Source organism: Macrotis lagotis, chromosome 1 (genome assembly GCF_037893015.1).
Source record: "Macrotis lagotis isolate mMagLag1 chromosome 1, bilby.v1.9.chrom.fasta, whole genome shotgun sequence".
In the NCBI taxonomy this organism is placed as follows: Eukaryota; Metazoa; Chordata; class Mammalia; order Peramelemorphia; family Peramelidae; genus Macrotis; species Macrotis lagotis.
In genome coordinates, this window is record NC_133658.1 from 742,406,173 (window position 1) to 742,428,165 (window position 21,993).

The 21,993-nt window shown below is 32.8% G+C and overlaps 1 protein-coding gene across 4 annotated transcripts in view; it reads right to left on the reverse strand.

Annotated features, from left to right (window-relative positions):
- Positions 1 to 21,993, reverse strand: part of RNF17 (ring finger protein 17) — a 109,712-nt gene that overhangs the window by 25,564 nt on the left and 62,155 nt on the right. For all 4 annotated transcript variants that reach the window (XM_074216257.1, XM_074216258.1, XM_074216259.1 and 1 more), the window contains 9 exons: positions 15,173 to 15,326; positions 11,979 to 12,094; positions 11,320 to 11,440; positions 9,315 to 9,435; positions 5,218 to 5,445; positions 4,880 to 5,030; positions 4,608 to 4,726; positions 2,448 to 2,538; positions 1,596 to 1,711 (listed from right to left, as the gene is read on the reverse strand). In XM_074216257.1, the coding sequence (XP_074072358.1) occupies positions 1,596 to 1,711; positions 2,448 to 2,538; positions 4,608 to 4,726; positions 4,880 to 5,030; positions 5,218 to 5,445; positions 9,315 to 9,435; positions 11,320 to 11,440; positions 11,979 to 12,094; positions 15,173 to 15,326 (1,217 nt within the window). The remainder of the gene's footprint in view (positions 1 to 1,595; positions 1,712 to 2,447; positions 2,539 to 4,607; positions 4,727 to 4,879; positions 5,031 to 5,217; positions 5,446 to 9,314; positions 9,436 to 11,319; positions 11,441 to 11,978; positions 12,095 to 15,172; positions 15,327 to 21,993) is intronic.

The following is a 21,993-nucleotide window of genomic DNA, read 5'->3' on the forward strand; positions in this document are numbered from 1 at the left end:
ATAAGCAAAACAGCATAATATAAAATAGCATACAAAGTATATCTACAAATCTCTACAGATAAATTAAAATTTTTAAAATGGTTTTCTAATGTGAAGATGTGCCAGATGAACTGCAATGGTTTAGTCACTAATTTTGTCTTAAAACTATTTATTGATTTAACTGCTAGGACAAATTCATTTTTCTATTATGATCTATTATATTGCATCTTATGGCATGCTCTAAGAGAGACCTCTAATGCCTTTTACCTTAAATTGTTAATACTCAAATCAATTATGTGAAGTAAAAAAGTTTTCCCCAATTTTAAAGTTTTGACCCCAATAAGTGATTTCTACATGGCCACTTTTTAAGACTACTCAAATAAATGGATTAGTAAACAAGGACTATGTATCTATTTGTGTGCAAATAAGAATACATCCATACCATCTTCTGAATATAAAAATTAAAGAGTTCATCTCTAATTTTAGGGAATTTGTATTTTATTTGGAGAGAAATAGAATACAGGAAATAACAAACTCAATGCATTTACTTTAGTACTTTCTTCCTAAAATAACTCCTGCCCCCAAAGTTTAAAAAGACATCTAAAAATTCCCCACACAATTCCCTCTTGACTCCATCCCCTCTTGAGAAACTGAAGCTCCAATGAAGTGGCATCATAAACAGATTGAAGTATGAAATTCTGATTTGTTTCTTCCTTTTAATTCAACTTTTCTAAGACATTTTTTCATCAAATTGCATGACTGCATTTCAAGTCTGAAGAGGAAAAAGGTTAAATTAGAAGAGCAGTAAAGACTATTCAGCTGGGAGAAGGAATAATTCAATACTTACTCTTCTAATTCTCTATGTAGTTGCCTCTCCCTTTTTCCTGACTCCCATCTTTTCAGGAATGGAGGGCCACTGGGGCAGCAAATAATCTATGAACAGCCAGTGGACAGACATGACTGATAAGATTGAATGATGGGTCTTTTGAATATTTGTTTGAGAATCTAGTGGAACCCTGAAGAGAGAGATAGAAGAGCTAGGGCTCCACACCTAAAGACCTCTCTTCATTTCTAAGAAAGGTACTTAAACACCAAACATGACACTTGAAAAGGAAATCATAAAAGAAAACATCACTTTGCTCTTCTCTATTTATATTCCTCCTTCATATGTTGAATATCCAGTGTAATCCTTATTTGAAGTCTTCTTCTATTTAAGCAGAAAGACATTTCTAATTCCTTTCTCTCCATGTTTTAGAATGAAAATATTAGGGAAAAGAAAAATAAATATGATAGTGGAGACTATTTGATTCAAGTTACCTGAGAAGATTGATAACCATCTACTGGGCAGAGAACCCTGTGATAAACTGAAATTATTGAGTGTTGAAATCAAGAAAAACGATTTAGTGCAGAAGACAATTTCTTCATGACTAAAGATTTGGTTTATAAACTATCTACAAATTTTTTTCTTAAATATGAGGAATATGCAAAATAGATTTTGTATAACATGTTTAACACACATACAAAATATTGCACATACAAGTATATGTAAGAAATTAAAGGATAAGAAAGAAATTTTAGGAAATGTATTATAACAGTAAACCCCCCAAACTCCATACCTTCTTTCTCTCAAAGCCAAACCCTTTTTAATCAGATAGTTAGAAATATCAATACATTGTCCTTTTTCATCTCTGCATAAAATTTTCACAGGCAGTGGCCATGTTGTCTGGTTTTCCTAGAATAACATAAGATCAAAGAAATCAAGGTGTTAAAGTATTCTCATATAGACATTATATTGCTGACAACTTTTTTGTCCTCTTTAATCATTGATTTTCATAACATAACAGAAAGAACTATACTCAAAAATTCACAAGATGCTAAACTTTGTGAGATGAAGATGCAAAAAAAGCACAATTTTTTTCAAATGAGTCATTTTTGGGATCATCATAAAGTTGTTAATATCTTGTCCTATATATCTGAGACTATGTAAAATTTATAGAAAAAAAGAACCAGTATCGAAATCTCTATCTTTTAGCATATTTCTTTAAGTGTTTGTAAGGAAAGTTTCAAAACCCAAAAGAGGAGGGAAAAAAATTCCAAGAACACAAACAGTAACTAGTTAAATTTCTTATCCTATATTCACAGTAACTTCCAGGCTACAAACTAAAATTTCCTCAAGTTATTTAAGGTCCTGAGAGGCAGCCTATAAAGTACACAGAGATTAGGTTTACAGTCAGGAAGATCAGTTTGCATGAGTCTTAGGCAAAGTAATTCTAAATAGTACCTATTCTACATTTATCATTTAAATAGTTAATCTGAGAATACAGCATTTTAGAAATTTCTTAATGCTTTTTTGAAAATATAAAAAAGTAAAAGTTGTCCACATAATTAAATTCTATTTCCTTCCCTATAAATACTTCCTGACCAAATATATACATATAATATTCATAGTTCTTTCAATTGCTATAGACCTGTATAATTATAGACGCTACAGCTCCAGTGAGATAAAATGAAAGGCAGTCACAAGCTGTTGCTGTCCACTTGTCACTTCCACCTGTTGGTCTAAAATGGAAAAAAAAAAGAATATAAGAAATGTGACCTTCAAGGAACAATACTGAATTTTTAATCACATATATGAACTTACTACCTATACAACTGAAAATTATCCTTCGAAACTAATCACTTAGGGATTATCCAGTACAATTATCCACTACAGTTTTAGAATTTCTTTTTTTTCAGGTTTTTTTTTTTTTGCAAGGCATATGGGGTTAAGGGGCCTGCCCCAGGCCACACAGCTAGGTAATTATTAAGTGTCTGAGACTGGATTTGAACCCAGGTACTCCTGACTCCAGGGCCGGTGCTTTATCCACTGTGCCACCTAGCTGCCCTAGAATTCCTTTTTTAAGAAGTATTTTTACAACCAGTTTAAAAGTCAACTAAGAGGGGGCAGCTAGGTGGCACAGTGGATAAAGCACCGGCCTTGGAGTCAGGAGTACCTGGGTTCAAATCCGATCTCAGACACTTAATAATTACGTAGCTTGTGTGGCCTTGGGCAGGCCACTTAACTCCATTTGCTTTGCAAAAAAAACCTAAAAAAAAGTCAACTAAGAAAATCAGTTTCATTATTTGAATAAGACTTTTTCTTCTCAAAAGTATTATCAGAATATAAGCTCACTGATTACAGTATTTTGCGATTGTGACTGAATTTCAGGGTCTAGAGCACTATGTCTTGCAAATAGTAGATTAATGTTTGTTGACTTGAATTTTTTGTTGAATTACTAAAGTTTCATTATCTAGCATTTTCAAACTTGCCCATAAATTACCTAACTCTATGCCTGTAAATTACTTTGACTATTTCTAGAATTAAAATTTACCCTCCTCAAATGACAAAAAAATTTATCAAAGATAGTTAAAGGAATTAACTAATAAATAGGTTTTACTGGCTCTCCTTATAGGGCTACTATATCCATTGTTTTAGACTAACCTAAAAAGTTCATTGCAATATAAATAATTTAACTTTCACACTGAATGGGCTGGTTGTTTCCAAAAACTATCAAAAGCACTTAAAAAAGTAACTGCTTAACATTTGCAGAATTGAATGTAAGAAGAACAGACCTTTGTTGTTGTTGTTCCAGAAGGCAAAAATCAAGTTTAAAATAAGAGGCATTTTATTTTATGCTTTAAGTAATACACTTGTACTAATATTAATTGAGCAGCATAAGTCAAAGAATGTTTATTAACTACACTGTTCTAGGTCCTAGAAACACCACAACAAATAGTAATTCCAACAAAAAAGAAACAGTTCCTGTTCTCAAGGTGCTTATACATTCTAATGAGAGATATACAGAGGCAAATATAAAATGCTGTATTCGGCATTCATAATTTAGTCCCCCTTCTTCCAGTTCAGTCTTCTTATACCTTATTCCCCCAACATATACTCTGTGATCCAAAGACAACTGGCCTCTGGGATGTTCCACCAACAAGTATATCTCTTGGCATTTTCTCTGGCTGCCTCCTTGCCTGGGACACCTTCCCACCTCAAACCTGCCTACTGTTTGTTCCCTTTCTTTCCCTGAATTTTGCTTCAAGTCCCAACAAAATCCTATCTTCCAGAGGAAGTCTTTCTCAACACCTTTTAAATTCTAATCTCTTTCCTTTGTTAATTATTTCCCATCTACCCTGTATATATATATATAGTTTGTTGGTATATATTTATTATTTGCATCTTTTCTTTCCTCTTAGAGTATAAGTTCTTTGAGGGCAGCACTGTTTTTTTTAACTATTTTTGTACTGTCTACACTTAACATAGTGCTTGGCATATGTATAGCAAGTGCTTAATAAGTGCTGAATGATTAAAATTAAAATTATTTTTCTTCTGTCTTCCATCTTCTAAATTTGTTATTAAAGTTTCTTTAAAATTTTACATTGTTTTAAAACACAATAATGCTGACAAGATTTGGGTAAGATTAAAAAAACTCTCTGAGCCTCAGTTTTTTCATCTATAAAATAAGAGAACTAGTTGAGTTCAAAGATTCCTTCTAACTATAAATCTATGATTCTGTGAAATACTAAAACAGAAAATTCATGAAATGTGAATGAATTTTAATAGTAATCTTTTGGAAACAGGCTACCTTATATCAACAAGAGAACATTCCAAAGCTAATTTTCTTGTCATCTTCAGATTTTCTTCAAGTTTTCTTAGACAGTCAACATTTACTGATACTTTAATACCAAAGTCATAAAGCATGACCTACAGAAAAAAAATGTAAAGGTTTCTTTGTAAAAGTTGTTTTATATAATAGGAAAAAAATTAAGGACATTTTGTAAACATGCAATAGTACAAGAAGATTTAAAATTGTTTATTAGAGAGATAATATATTTGCAGGGGAAAATGCACATTTACCTCTACCAATGTTGTTGAAATTATCTTGATAATCTGGCCCCTTCGCCACTGTTTTAGCTCAGTCATCTGAACAGCACAATACATATTCATTTCCCATGTAACTGTTTCACATTTTGAGTTTTCATAAACTGTTGCCATCTTTTCCTGTAAACTATATGCAAGATTAACATATTTAGCTTTGGCAATTCTTTTTTTTTAATAGCAGATTCTAGTAGAGAATTCTTTTTGCTACTTAGATATGATTCATTACTTCATTTTTTTGCAATTAGAAAGTATAGGAAACATAGAATTATTTCTTTATCCCACAGATTGATTCTGTTTTAAATATACTATTGTACCTATTAAGCAGAGTCTCTGTTGACAGCTGTTGCACATAAATCTTCTCAGGTGACATGACATTAGAGATCTGCACAGGAATTTCCTTGTTATAAAGTAACTGTAAATCCTGATCCTCTAGAAATTTTGTAACCAAAGAATTTGAGATATTTGTTTCAGTTGAAATTATTTCTTCAGGTGAAGGATCCCACACTTCATCATACTTTTTACAATTACCTTTTAGGGAATATCTGGAAAATAATATATTAAGAAAAATGTGTATAACATTTGCTTTTCTCTAATTGTAGACTACCCAAATCAAAAAATGGAATGTTTTAACTATGGGAATAAAAGCAATTTTACAGTACATCAAATCATAATTTTTAGCTTTCTGAGTTATATGAGCCTTCTTCCCAAAAGTCATGCCTAAACATCATAGTAAAAAGGAGTAAATAATCCAATTAAACTAAAACCACACCTTTTATTTCAAGAATAGCATAGCTAAGTTCCTAAATATCTAATCATAAATTCTCCTCTCCACCCATAAATAAGGTTAGGGGAGTCATTGAGCAGTTTAGTTTCCTTGGTAAAACCTAACAACTTAAAACCATGTCTGTTTTATTTTAATAGTATTAGTAATTCCTTGCCTAATAAGAAATGTAAAGACCTTAGGCAAGTCACTTAATTTCTTAATTTCCTTATGTAGAATGAGGGTTTTGAACTACATGTCCTCCAAGATCCCTTCCAGATCTAAATATAAAATCCAATAAAATTATCACTATAATATATGGTCCTACTTCCTCTGCCTACAAGTACAATCTTGCAAGGATGTTTGGGTTAATTTTCTAGTTAACAAATTAAGGCAAAGTAGAGGCAAATAGAATTTTTACATTTTTATCTTTATTCCTTTGTGGTAAGGAACTTTTCCAAACAAATTTCTTTCATATCCCAAAATGAGGAGGAATTGCTAATACTACAGACGATAAAACTGAAATGGAAACTTTTTTAACAGGCTGCAGAACTGGGTTGAAAGCAACAACTTGAAATTTAACATGAATAAGTAAAATGTTAAACCTTGCACTTAGGTTAAAGTTTATCCAAAGTCAGTTATAGAAGTGTATGTTGAGAAAAATTTTCAGAACAAAATGTTCACATTTAAGACTCAAATATTTTTCTTCTCCAGCTTTGTATGAGTCAATAAGGTGATGTGGATTCCCTCCCCAAAAAAGTAAAATCAACCTTAAGCTAAATTAATAGAAGTAGAGAAATCATGCAATACAATCAGTATCTCTTCCTTGACTGGTAACATTAATGTTCTGATGAGGTCAGTTTATTATCTTTGTGAACATTAAGGGCAGAATTTAAAAGACTAACTATTGTCTTACCTATCCTTGAAAACTCAGTGGTATGTAAAAATATTCATAGAAGTATGTTTTTTAGTAGTAAAAAGATCAACAGAAAAATAAGAGTACTCAATGAATGTTAGATAAAATATGGTAGAATACTGCTGATATAGCAATAAAAATGAAAATGAGGAATTCATAAAATATGAAAAAAATTATATGATAAAGAATGAAGTCAAATTAGGATAATACTACAAATTACTACAATAATATAAATGAAAATAACATTAAGACATTGAGGTTAAATGTAATTGGCATGATATGATAAAAATACATTTAATGTAAATAGTAATAAATATAATTTTTTGGGTTTTTTTTTTTTTAGGCTTTTGCAAGGCAAATAAAGGTTAAGTGGCTTGCCCAAGGCCACACAGCTAGGTAATTATTAAGTGTCTGAGATCGGATTTGAATCCAGGTACTCCTGACTCCAAGGCCAGTGCTTTATCCACTACGCCACCTAGCTGCCCCTAATAAATGTAATGTTAATGAAAAATACTGAGTGTTAATGACATTAACAATGATCAAAATTTGGTGGAAATAATTTTGGAATCAGAGGACCTGGGTTCAAATTCTTAGGCATCAGTTTTATTATCTAAAAGAATTGAAATAAAAGGTATACTAGAGAACCTCTAAGGGGCTAATTCTAGCTCTGTCATTCCAGAGCTGACCAACTATGAGTATGGGTGTGAAATGTATATTGTGAGCAATACTTGCTGTTTCAGTTGGTTCTGCTAAACTGTTTTTGTTATGAAGAGGAATTCTATATAAAAGAGTGAAAGGTATTTGAGAGAGGAGTAAACTATGAAATATAAAAAGCATCAGTAAAATATTTTTAAAAAATCAGATAGCATATTCCTTAGAGTTCACATATTCTTATCCTTCTTCCTGGACTACTTAGAAAAAATTCGTAGGCTATATAACTCAGTGTGTCAGAAGTGCATGTGGCAGTCAAAAAGAAGTGATAAGAGTAGTCCCATAAGCAGATCAGACCTAGAGCACTGTATTTACCCCAAGTACACCTGGAGTACTGTACATGAAGAATGTATATATGAATATACAGAGTCAAGTTTGATTCTGTGATCCCATTTGGGGTTTTCTTGGCAAAATTACTTAAGTGCTTTACCATTTCCTTCTCCAGCTTTTTTTTTTTTTGGTCTTGTTTTTATAAGGCAATGGGATTAAGTGATTTGCCCAAGGTAATTATTATGAATCTGAGGCCAAATTTGAATTCGTATCCTTCTAACTCCAGGGGTCAAGTGCTCTATCCACTGTACCACCTTTCCTCAACCACAGTTGAGGAAATTCAGGCAAAGAGGGTTAAGTGACTTGCCCAGGGTCACATAGCTAGCAAGTGTGTGAGGTCATATTTGAATTCATGAAGATGAGATTTCTTGACTTCAGATTCCACTTCCTATCCACTGTGCCGCCTAGTTGAAAACTATACAATAGCATAATACAGGGCTGTCCATAATGTAGCCCCCCTGTGGGTTTACTAAATGCTTTAGTAAATAAATCCGAGCTACCTCAGAGCTCTCACTAAAATGGCAAAAATATATTTCCTATTGTTTCAATTAAAAACTTTTAAAAGTAAGGTTGGACAACCTTGGTAGAGTACAGAGGGAGTCAGAAGACCCCAACTGCCTTCAAATCCTCTTTTTGCCATTTACTGATTAACTTCAGACAATAATTTATTTGACTTTGGAGGCAGCCATTGGTACAGTGGGTTTAGATTTGGGTGTAGAATGAGGAAGATGTGTGATCCTGGGTAAGTCATGTAACTTCCATCTGTCTCTTGTTTCCTCATCTAAACAATGGATATAAAAAGAATACCTATCTCCCAGGGTGGTATGAGGATCAAATGAGATAAAAAAAAAATAAAAAAAAATACTTAGCTAACTTCAAAGTGTTACAGAAATGCTTGTAATTCTTAACTTCTCTGGGTTCAAGTTACCTCATCTATAAAAAAAGAAGGTTGAACCAAAAAGGTGAAGGAGCAATATGCCTTCCATCTATATAATCCATATGATCTTACTTCCTTGCTCACTCTGTGTTAATTCAATTCTTGTTTAGTACCCAAACTGCAAGATCTAATTTGTTCTGTTGGAATACCATAATATAACATTGAGAAGATGATTTTTAATATCAAAATTGAGATTTAATTGCTGATACATTAATAATTTTTTATCTTTTAATACTCTTTTATAGTGTTTCTATTGCAAGTGTTCAAAACAAAGGGCACAATTTCAAAGCTTTAAGAGAAATGCAAAGAAAGTTAAATATGATATGCTTTTCTAAAGGTAAATAATGGATCAAATAATGTTTTATTTATTTTTTCAATAATCAAAATCATGCTGTTGCTGATGGTTGGAAGTTTGAAACATGATAAAAAATGATCTAGAACTTATATTAAACAATCATGATTAAGAGGAGTAAGATCTAATGAATAGAAGCTAAATCTGAGACTATCAAATCCTACCTCAGATACATATTGTAATATATAATAGTAAGTCTCCTATGTTCTCTCTGTGGGGAATTCCCTACATAAATAAAATCAAAGATCTGAACCAAAAAAAAATACCAGCAATGATTATTATCCATTAATATTAAAATGTATACTTACTGGGGTGGCTGGGTGGCACAGGGGATAGAGCACTGGCCCTGGAGTCAGGAGTACCTGAGTTCAAATTTGACCTCAAACACTTAATAAGTATACTTACCCTAGATCATAGGATGCTAAACCTTCCTTAACTAGCTGACTATTAACACTGTTTGGTATCATTCCAGGAGCACTGATAGAATCAAATAGCTCAACAGATAGCACATTGTCTTCCAAAATTTCTGTAAAACCAAGAATTGGAAAAATATTTTTCATTTGAATAAACTATGTAGTTATTTTATTTTCATTTAATATGTATATACACAGTATTGAGTGTTTGAACTTTAGAAGCCTATTACAGTGAATAATGTTAGGGAGAGAGAAGTTGTATAAAAGTTTCAATAATACTCATAAAAATAGATATTTTATTTACTTTCTAGGCATTTTTTTTTGTTTTCTTCAGCAGACTGTCAGGAGACTGTAAAAATTAAAAGACTCCAAGAATGGTCATTTACTTAGGGTTGACAGTTATTTTAAAGACCAAGTTTTTATTCAGTTTCTCAGAAGGACAAATTAAATACAACTTATTTATTATTATTATTATTATTATTATTATTGTTGTTATTGTTATTATTATTTAGGCTTTTGCAAGGCAAATGGGGTTAAGTGGCTTGCCCAAGGCCACACAGCTAGGTAATTATTAAGTGTCTGAGACCGGATTGAACCCAGGTACTCCTAACTCCAGGGCCAGTGCTTTATCCACTGCGCTACCTAGCTGCCCCAATACAACTTATTCTTAAATCAATAATATATTTGTACATTTCACAACGTGCATCAGCATATTTACTTTAGAAAGTCTAATTTGCAAAATATTTAATTAATTAGAAGCCTCAATTTGTTCCCCATTCCATTAGAGTCACATTACAAAGGCTTTTATTTCGAATACAACAGCAACAAAAAAAGAGAACAATTCCAAAGAACATCCTAGAGTTTAATATATATTTATTCCAGTCTCCTATTCTTTCATACCTATTTTGAATGAGAATGATGACCTATTTGGGCACTGTGTTATTCTGATTAAAGTTTATATTCAATAACTGTAACATCCAATATTGCCATCATTGTAAAGACAAGATAGTATCCTAATACATATCAGAAAAAGTCAACATAGGTCAAAATAAATTTTTTTTTATTTAAAACCTAGTGAAAAAGTAAATAAAACTAACCAAACCATTCAGTACTCAAGTATTATGGTTTATAATATATTTCTAGTTCGATTTCTGCCAAGAATGAAGGAGATTTTATTCTATTTTCTCTTAAAAATCTTATAGCAATTAATACTACAAAGCATTTTGAACCACCATGTTATTTCCAAGCATCCTTATAGTGGTTCATAGAACTAATTCTTTAATGATCTGCTTGAAAATAAATAATTCTTTCAAACAACCATTCATAAACAATTCTCTCTTCTCCTTTCTATTATTTGTTTTCACTTTTTTTCTGTTCCTCTTACCCAGTGGTGTCATAATTCAAAATAGAAACTGGGATTACTAATCCATTGACAAGGAACCCTGGGGCTGTATGTGATATTATCTATGTTTTATTGTAGTTTATTAACTTTGTTACATTTTTCCCAATTATATTTTAATCTGGTTTGGGTGGCACTTGGGAAGTAGTGTGAGCTACATGTTTGATATTTTTGTTTTAATCCATACGACTCAAACCTCCTATTCTCAAATTTCCCATTTATTCTTTTGGATTATATTAAAATTTATTGGCTCTCTTGGTGGTTGGTCCTTAAGGAGCAAGAATCTCAAACTATTAAGGTCAAATATTAAGACTAATGGCTATCTAGCATCATGGGATCTATAAAAGATGAAATACAATTTCTGCTATAATCCAATAGAAGAGTTTTGTTGCAGGTATGTAACTTTCAAGTGATGATTATCAAACTTAATCTAATTTTGTAAGTTTTTCATATCAGTTACAATCTTCTAACTCAGAAACAGAATCTGTCTTTTTTTGTACTTTGAAACCTAAATCAAATGTTTTATCATATAAATTATTGTAATAACAAAAATGCTTATATTACTATTTCTAGGAACACACAAAGAAAGATAGCTTACTGATGACTGAACAAGTCATAAATTTATCATGAGTCATTTCTTCAAACTTTTCGTTTGCTTCTTTAGGCCATTGCTTGTTCTTTTTTGAAGGTTCAATATGTGCCAATTTGCATTTTATTGCCTGTGTCAAATAAAATTCCCATGGTTAAAACAGAATATGTTATATTCATTTCCAGCATCACATTAGGATTACAGTGAAAAACTCAAGACCATTTGGTAAAACAAACCAACAAAATTTGGCTGAGAATTTCTATTTTTATAACTGACCAACTATTAATTATATTCCATTTAAGTGGCACTTATTAGACACTAAGAATTCAAAGTCAAAAGTAAACAGTCCCTAACTTTCAAGGAGCTAATATGAATATATATATACATACAGATACACACACACACACACACACACACACACACACACACAGAGACTCTTTTATACTCAAGACTTAATAGAAGCCCAAGACTTTTGAAGATCATTTAGCTAAGTAGAAACAATTTCTAAAGTAGTAAGGATTGAGACTATATTCATTTTCTGTGAAACAGCAAAACATTTAGAGATGAAGACGTAAGTGATTAAATGTTTGTGGCAAACACAAAAAAGTTAACTAAATTTTTGCTAGTAACTTTAATCATAAAATTTATGTTAATTAAATCTAGCATACCTTTTCTGGGGGATTCAAAAACTCATCCTTTACTTTACGCATCTCTTTAAGTGTTACTGTTGCAGCATTACCAAAGTCAACATATTTAACGTCAACTTCTCGATGTCCTGGCAAACCTTCAGAGATTATATAATGAGAGAGCAGAAATTTGAAGTGAAAATTAAAAAAAAAACACATTTCTAACTTATAGCTAAGTGAATTAGAATAAATTCAAGTGTGAAACTTAAGCAGAAAATCTACATCTTTAAACATGAAGGATCTGAGAAATTCATTCATTTGGGTATTTCTTTTATTGCAGTTGATTGTAGCCATCCTATATCCAGTCGATTATTATTTTAAAAAATCACCATGTTGAAGCTAAACATTCTGGTAAAGAGTTTCAGAAACCATTAAGATAAAAATTTCCCACAAAAATGAGAATATTCCAATTTGATGGTTGATAGAGACTTGGAATGAAGAGGGCTATAAAGTAAAATATCACCTGCCCATCCTTTCACTGATACCTTGTGAAAATTCCATTTTATTAGCAAACTTCCTTTCATTTTAGATTTATTCCCTCAAGGAAGATAAATTTAATTTCACAGACATCACTAAGATGACTCTTGGAAGGTATGACTTATTCCAAAAGCAACAGGAAAAAAGAGGTAATAAATATGTGTGTGTTGGGGGGAAGAGAAAGCGAATGAGTGATTGTATACCAACAAGTTGGAGGGAGAAAGAAGCATGGTGGTCAAGTATCTGAGTGAGGATTACTAGAAAGGAAAACAACTGACAGTGAGATGGAAATATTCTAGAGACTCCTAAGTCAGAAGAAGGAAACATACAATAAATTTGGGAAACAGATCACAGAACTGAAATAGAAATAGGATTAAAAACAATGATGGAACACTTCAATTATCTGAATGTCTGCTGGAGAATTCATTCTGCTAAAGTAATAGTTGTCGATAAGCTGTCCATTTGTCTTTCAATGCATAAAAAAAGTTAAAGAATTAACTTTCTCTGATAAAGACCTCATTTCTCAAATATATAGGGAACAGAAAGAAATTTATAAAAAATAAGAATCATTCCCCAACCTATAAATGGTCAAAGGATATAAACAGGTATTTTTCAGAAGAAAAAAAAACAAAACTATCAATAGTCATATATAAATGCTTTAAGTAATAAATAAGAGAAATGTAAATTAAAACAGTTCTGAACACCACCTCACACCTATCTGATTGAGTAATATGACAGAAAAGAAAAATCATAAATGTTGGAGGGGGTGTAGGAAAACTAATTCACTGCTGGTGGAGTTAATTTATCCAACCAATTTGGAACTATGCCCAAAGGACTGTAATACTGTGCATCTCTTTGATCCATCAACACTGCTAATAGGTCTGTAGTCTAAAGAGATCAAAGAAAAGGGGCCTATATAAATAAAAATATTTACAGTAGATATTTCTGTGGTTGCAAAGAAATAGAAACTGAAAGGATGTCCATCATTTGGAGAATGACTAAACAAGCTGTGGTGACTGAATATTACTGCATTATAAATTACAAGAGAGATTGATTTCAGAAAAATGTAGCACAATTTATATAAAAACAATGCAAAGTGAAGTAAATAAGAATCAACAAGTCATACAGTAAACAGCAATATTGTAATGATGATCAGTTGTGAAAGACTTAAACTAATCTGATCTATATAATGACTTATAGAATTAGTATTAGTATTAGTTCTATATAGAAGAACTTGAGAAAAATGCTATTGATTTCCAGAGAGCAAGATGAACTCTGAGTGCACACTGAAGCATAATTTTCTTACTTTATTTTTCTTGCTTCTTTAATGACTTGGCTAATAGGGAAATATATTACATGATTTCACATGTACAACTGAAATAACGCTTGCCTTCTCAGAGAGTGGGAGATTGGCTGGAGAGAGAATTTAGAACTCAAAATTTTAAAAGATTTTAAAAATAAATAAAAAGCTGATTTTAAAATATTGTTAAAAGAGGAAAAATTAGTGTCAAGAATGTCATTGTACCATTTTACGTGTGGTTTAATAAATGTTTATTGTTTTATTAAATAAACATTATGTGAAACTAATCAAGCTTTAATATGCAGCAGTGATTGAAGATTTACATCTTAGCATTTTGAAGCTATAAACATTATAGCAAGATATTTTTCTATTAATCTTAATTCTACGATATTTCTAAAATGTTTTAACTGTCCAAAAACGTTATATTTAGGTTTCTAGTAACAAGTTATTTCTTCATGAAATTCAACATATATTAAACTGGTGTGCCAAGATTCTGGGGAGAAAGACATACAAAATTTAGAAGATATAGCAGTATTTCAATATAATTTAACTAGGTCAAGTTAAAATTCAGAGAAAAATTATCTGGTGTATTGACAATCATTATTGTACTTAACTGTGCACATTCTTATTAGTTTTTTACAGGCTTCTCCTATATAGCAGTAGTCTATATTATAAGAAGGAATATAGAAAATTAAGAAAGCACTGTACATGATAATTAAAAACACAGTAAGTTAAATCTCTGGGCAAAGGTTAGTTCAAAGAAGATAATTAACTGGACACAAAAACTGAAGTCCTCCACAAATGTTTAGTTTCAGAGTAGTACAAATTGTATCTCTCTCTTTTTTTTAAGGTTTTTGCAAGGCAAATGGGGTTAAGTGGCTTGCCCAAGGCCACACAGCTAAGTAATTATTAAGTGTCTGAGACCGGATTTGAACCCAGGTACTCTTGACTCCAGGGCCGGTGCTTTATCCACTACACCACCTAGCTGCCCCTAAATTGTATCTTAAAATATAAATACTTTTCATCATTTTCCTCATCACTAGTTTCTGTTGCCTTGTATCATCTTTCTAGGATTTTTCCAGACCAAAACAGGAAATATATACACACAAAAGAAAATGAAAGCATAAGAGCAGTCATTCCCAATAGAATCTTTAATCTCTAATACCTGAACACAGATTGTAGGAAGAAAAGTGGAATAAAAACCAAAGTTAACCCACTTTCTTTCTATCAGTCCACGTAAACTTAAGATTTTCATCATTTTGAGTTTTATATCTAAATTATCTTTAATTTCTAGAGAAAATACTCTACACCAGGAGTTTCCTACACTAATGAAATCATAGATTCAGTCACAAACAAGACAAAAACATCATCTATGTATGAATGGCATGTATGCCCTTACCAATGACTTGTGCCCGATACCAGATTCCATCTTCAAATTTAGCTATGCAGGCTTGACCTTCAACTGGACAAAGGATTTCCAGATTTTCTCCATCTTCATTTTTATAGACTTCCTCAATTTTCTTCAAGAGAACTAAAAAGTCGAGGCTTTCTATCTAAGTAATTAATAAAGGAGACATTCTTAGTTTCATAGCAAGCTGCCCATACTAAGCAACAATATTTCAAAAGACAGGGAATAAAAAAAACACAGGTATTGCAGTGCTATTTACAAAATAAATTATACATGTAAACTTTAAAGCTAGAATTGATGCATAAACTAGAATAGGGATGGTAACTGGATCTATGATGTCACCACATATATAGAACTCCCTTTCCTAATGTAGGTAAACCATCTTCCTTGCATCTAGTCTCAGAGAGTTGTCTAGAACAGTTGAGTCAAATACAAATGTAAGTCACCAAGTCATGAATAAAGATTCCTTCAGGGATCATATTAATATAGTTTTAAAATGTAGTTTATATGTTTTATTGTATTTTTTACTTATTTTATTAAATATTACCTAATTATATTTTAATCTGGTTTAGGCCACATTCTCAATACTTCTAGCGTACAGAACTAAATTAAGTGACTTGCCCAGAATCTCAGTTAATCAATGTCATCAACAGAATCTGAACCCAGATCATCAAATTCCTATCTACCAAGTCAGGCTGCATCTCTTGAATTAAAAGGTTATCAACCATATAATCAATTATTCACTAAGCACCAAGTTTTTGAGTGCCTATATGCAAGGAACTTACATTCTGATGAGGAAGACAATCCTTTACTTATTTATATATTGAAGTGTAAAAAGTGAATGGGAGAACAAGAAAGGGATTATTCAGAAGATAATTCTTAAGCTATCTCTTACAGCAAAAGGGGAAAACATAGAATAGTGAGGCAAAGGCATGAGGACATTTCATATGTGAAAATGCTTGTTGGGGAGGGAGGGAGAGAGAGGTAGGAAGAAGTAAGGAGAAAAAGAGGGAAGGAGGGAGGAAGATGAGGAGATGGAGAGAAACAGAGAAGAGAAAGGGAAGAGAGAGTGTAGGGGAAAACAATGTTCGATAGAAAAAGAAAAGATAGTGTGGGAACAGGTTGTTTATACCTTTAATAATGAATTTTATATTTGTTCCTAATAAGAATTCATTAGACTTCATGGTAGTCATGTAATCAGATTTGGAGTTAAGAAAAATTACTTGGACAGCCATTTGAAAAATGTATAGGAGTAGTAAGAAATAATACTAGGAGATTAAGGAGGAGGCAATTGCAACAATATGGGTGAAACAGTGATGTACACTTGAACTAAGGGTAGTAACAAGACTCCCTTTGTGAGGGGAGATCTAATTTTTTCTGGATCCCTGTTCTTTGAATCCACCACATGCTTATTCCATAGAATTTTAAGCTTTGGAAGGGGTCTTAGTGATGATCTGAGAACAAATTCTTTCTTTTAACCAATGAAGATAATGAAGTTAAAAGAGTTAACAATGAAAAAGTCACATCACTAGTTAGTGGTGGAGGTAGAACCAGAACCTAAGTACGATTCTAGGTTATCTTTTCCTATTTGTCTATTATATAATAATAACCTATTATTCCTATTTATTGATAAAATACTTTTCTTTTACTTTATAAAATTATTATGGAGCACTGGGCTTGGAGGTCAGGAAGACCTGAGTTTAAATCCAGTCTCAAGGCACTTAGTACCAGTGCTACCTGAGGAAGTCCCAACCTTTGTCTACCTCAGTTTCCTCAATTTTAACAGGATCTGGGGTGGCTAGGTGGTGCAGTGGATAAAGCACTGGCCCTGGAGTCAGGAGTACCTGGGTTCAAATCTGGTCTCAGACACTTAATAATCACCTAGCTGTGTGGCCTTGGGCAAGACACTTAACCCCATTTGCCTTGCAAAAACCTTTAAAAAAATTTTTTTTTAACAGGATCTAACTTGAAGGGTTATGTGAGTTCCTGACTCTATTTAAATGTTATACACATTTTAGCTATTATTATTTTTCTTATTTCCAAATAAGCATGGATTATCTTGATTTGGTTGGTTAGACATGGTTAAAAAAAACCAGGAATAACCAAAACCTAGTAGATGGTGTACATCCACTTGTAACTCAGTTTGTATTATACAGATGGTTCATGAAAACATCACTGCTATTAACAAAAATTTATTTGCTTGTTATGGGCCAGGCAAAGGGGATACAAAATGAAGTAAAGACACAGTCCCTGCCGCCTTCAAGGAGTTTACATTCTATGGGGCAAAAATAGGCAAACAAATTAGCACAGCTCCCATTCAAATCCAATTCATGTGCTTGTCATGGCATCACCTCCCTGATATCATGATCTTCTTCGAGAATGAAGAAAAAATATCATCATATACACACATATATAAATCTAAGTAGAACTGGAGGCAATCTCAGAAGGCAGGCATTCAGAGTAGGTAACCTCTTGCAGAAGGTAGGTCTTTAGTTGAGTTTTGAATAAAGTGAAGGGGCAGAATATTTCATGTTTGGGAGAGAGCCAGTAAAGAAAGGCACAAGGTCTGGAGATGAAGTGTTACGCATGAAGAATAAATGAAAGCCTATGTCAAGGGATTGCAGAATATGTGGAGGGAAGTCAAATGTAAGAAAGCCTGGAAAGGTTAAGAAAGGGTTCAAATTATAAAGGGCTTCAAAAGCCAGAGAATTTATATTTGATCCTAGGGATAACAGTGGGATGAATTTACATATCTTGTGCTTTATAGGAAAATTGTATAGACAGATGTTTATAAATTAGCTCTGTATAAATCTAATATTTTAAATATACCATGAGAATGCCATCCTAAAATCGTTATAAAATTTAAGAATCCCTTTTGCAAAAGTATATCATTTTACAAAATTTTGATTTTTAAATATTAAAATTTCTTTCCTATGAGATTCATCCCATGGCAAGTTAAAATGATATCAATAAACCAATAAATAAACACATAATGGCTTAAGATTTATAAAATTATTTTCCTAATGACAACTCTGAAGTATGTAGTATATCTATAATCTCTATTTTACAGATGAGGAAAGTGAGGCTTTGCGACAATAAATTATTTATCCAGGGCCACAGCACCAGCAGGTATCAGAGCTAGGAGTAGTTCACAAGCTTTGATTCCATATTTAGTGCTTGAGTGCATAAATTCATGTAATACAAATACACATACAAACTGCGAGGACTACTAAATGCTTTCAACACCATGTTGGATTTCCAACTGTAGAATTGCCATAGATGTAATCACTTTCTATGATCTGCTCTGAGGAGGTAAATTTGCTAATAGACCAAACGTCATTAGGAGTATTAGTGGGTACAAGAAGCAGTTAGGTGGGCAGAGTGGATAGAGTGTCAGGCCTGGAGTCAGGGAGACTTATCTTCCTGGGTTCAACTCTGGCCTCAGATAATTAAGTTTTCTCATCTGTAAAATGAACTAGAGAAGGAAATGGCAACCCTCTACAATATCTTTGTCAAGAAAACCCTCAAAGGGGTAATAAAAGTTGGACACAACTGAAAGGACTGAACAACAGAAATAGAAATAATGAGACAATTTTCCTAATTCCTAACCTAAGTTTTCTGTGAGCACTGGAATGCACGCACACATACAGATACAGAGTAAGGCAAAGAGGGAGTCAATCTTGAGTCCATTAAAAAAACAAACTACAAATCCAAAGCAATGACGAGGAGGAAATTTCACTAAGCTCTCCATTGGCAACCACCACATGATTCTGAGATGATTTTCTGGTAGTATCAGAAAATTACATAAGATGGGGATGGTTCAACATTAAGGTAGTGGACATAAAAGAAATGATACTCCCATTTGTTAGCATAACATTAATATTTCCTTCCCTTGTAAATGAAGCCTAACTGAAGATTTAAAACACACTTACTCAAGTACATCCTACAATGTGGTCTCAACCTACATTGCTTCCCAGTACTTCAGAGGATCCTTCATTTACTGGTGATGGACATAATGGCAATAAGGTTAAGAGCTTACCTTGTCTCTTCTGCTCTGCTACTATTCTGTCATCTAGCTATCTCTTGATATTTGATCTATAAGCAAATTCACCCCCTCAGAGAAGTAGATAGGATAATATTCGATATCTTAAGGCAAATGGGGTTAAGTGGCTTGCCCAAGGTCACACAGCTAGGTAATTATTAAGTGTCTGAGGCCTGATTTGAACTCAGTTGCTCCTGACTCCAGGGCTGGTGCTCTATCCACTGTGCCACCTAGCTGCCCCTGAAATTCTTTCTTTTCAAAGTAAACTGTTAAACTTGGTCCTGGAGTCATTGCTGCCTTGTGAAGAATATACTACAGAAAAAATTTTTCTCTCACCCATGATAAAACTGCCCCCCTAGCTATCTAAGTCTCAGGAGAGGAAAGGGGGGGCCCAGAGGGAGAACTGCAGTCTCAAGCATGGGGTACAAGCTGACCTTAGCCCAGGAAAGCACCATCTCCTTTATCTATGGGACCCTGTATGAGAAGACCTTGGACAGAATCTCCTTGATTTCCCCTCCTCCCTTTCCTCTGAACTTCAATTTTGGGAACTTCACAAGTGGAAAATTCCTGACCCTATCAGTCCCTGGCTGACATCCCAAACTTCTCCTTAAATATACTTCTCCCTAGGTAGTCGATTAGTTGATCCACCTATTGACTATGTTTATTTTCTAATCAACTATATATGCCTTTTGACTCCTTCTGATCAACAGATGGCTCCTTATGTGAGATAATCTCATCACCTCTAAACCAGATATTCTCAGAGCTCTGGAATACCTCAAGAGCCTCTTGGGATATCCTGGGACACAATATAGTCAGATCCTCCATAGGCACCAATTGCATCTCTTTCATGATTTCTCAGTTATGACCAAAAAATTTGTTATGGCCGCTCAAAATTCTGGTAGGGTAACCTGGCCCTTAGAAACACAGTCTATTTCTCCAGGGAGATCCTCCTTAGTTTTGGCTTCCTTTTAGCTAACATAGCCTTCAACTTAAAGAGATATACAAAAATTCACTTTGTCTTGATAGATGATGGGATGGATATTAGCTTTTCTAAATATTGTGCCCAATTAACAGATTTTTTTTTGTTCAGTCATTTCAATTGTGTCCAATTCTTCATGACCCCCTTGGGGTTTTTGTGGCAGAGACTCTAGAGTGATTTGCCATTTCCTTCTCCAACTCATTTTATTATGAGAAAATGGAGGCAAATAGGGTGAAGTGACTTGCTCAGGGTCACTCAGATTTTCCTGACTTCAGGTCCTGAGATCAATCCAACATGCCACACTGAGCTGCTCCAATAAAAACTATTTTTTGTGAAAGCAATATCTTGGTCAATCTTAGAATAGAGATAAGGACACTATATGATTTCATCAACACTTAAAACTCTCATGAGAAGTTAGTACCTTCTTTATAGCCAGGGAAGAGATGGGGAAGAGGGGAGATGAAGGAGGGGAGGGGGGAGAGAAGCTAGTGTGTGTGTCAGAGAAAATAGTTCTTATGCTTGTGTTTAAAAATTTGTTTCACAAATATTTGTCATTTATTCCTACTAAATATTAACTAATTAGATTTGACCCATACTCTTAACTTATCAGATCCTTTTAGATTCTATCATCCATTAAATGTAGTAACTATAACTTTGTTTCATGTGTAACTTTAATATACTATCTATAACTTTCAAGATTCTGAAGTCATGAAGTCCATATTCATTGAGCACTCCTTTGAAAACCTTTTTCCAAAATTATATTAAATCACTAAATGACCACAAATCCTACTTATACCTCTACAGCTTATAGTATATACCATTCTATCATTTCTATAAGAACAGAATTAGACTTAAAATTCTGTTAAAATCTAGCTAAACTACATTTATTATATTTCCTTCATCTACCAGTCTGGTAATGCTGTCAGTAAGAAAATGATATTAATTCAGTATAATCTTTTGATGAGGTCATACAGGCATCTTTAAGATTCCTGCCTCATTTTCTAGATGTTCGTTAATTAGCACTTTACTATTATGTAGCAAAAACTTTTCTAGGAATCAGTTAAGCACATTGGCCAAATCTAGACATGTGACCTTTCTCCAATTCTTTGGTACTTCCTTTCTCTACTACATTTGTACACCATTTTAACAAATACATTCTTAACTATAAAAGGAACTGAAAGAGAAGCAGTTCATATACTTCTCACAGTTATAGGTAGGAGTTGCATTTTAACAAGAGATAGATAATTACAAAAAAATAGATTTTTTGAAATTGAAAAGTTTCTGCACAGACAAAATTAATGCACCTAGGATAAGGGAAGTGGTTATATGGTAAAAAATATTTAAGTTCCTATCATTCAATTTACACACAGACAGATATGATTATTATCCACCTATCAATAGATTAATGGTCAAAGGATATAAACAGTTCACAAGAACTGTATGAAAGAATTTTAAATATTAAAACAAACTTGTGGTTTCGTTTAACACCCTAAAAACTAAAATGACAAAAACTGGCAATAATACTCAAATGCCAGAGTAATTGTGGAATGATAGTTACATTAATATGTTCTTGTTGTAGCTGTGAGATGATACAAACCACTCTAGAAAGTGATTTAGAAATATGCAAACAAAGTGACTAAGATGTCTATACCCTTTGAACCCTGTACTCAAAAAACCATTATTAATACCAAGTATTAATACCAAGTATATTAATACCAAGTATAAACAAAAATATTTGAAGTAGAAATTTATGTGTTAGCAAGAATTGGGAAGAGGGGGAAATATTAGTCC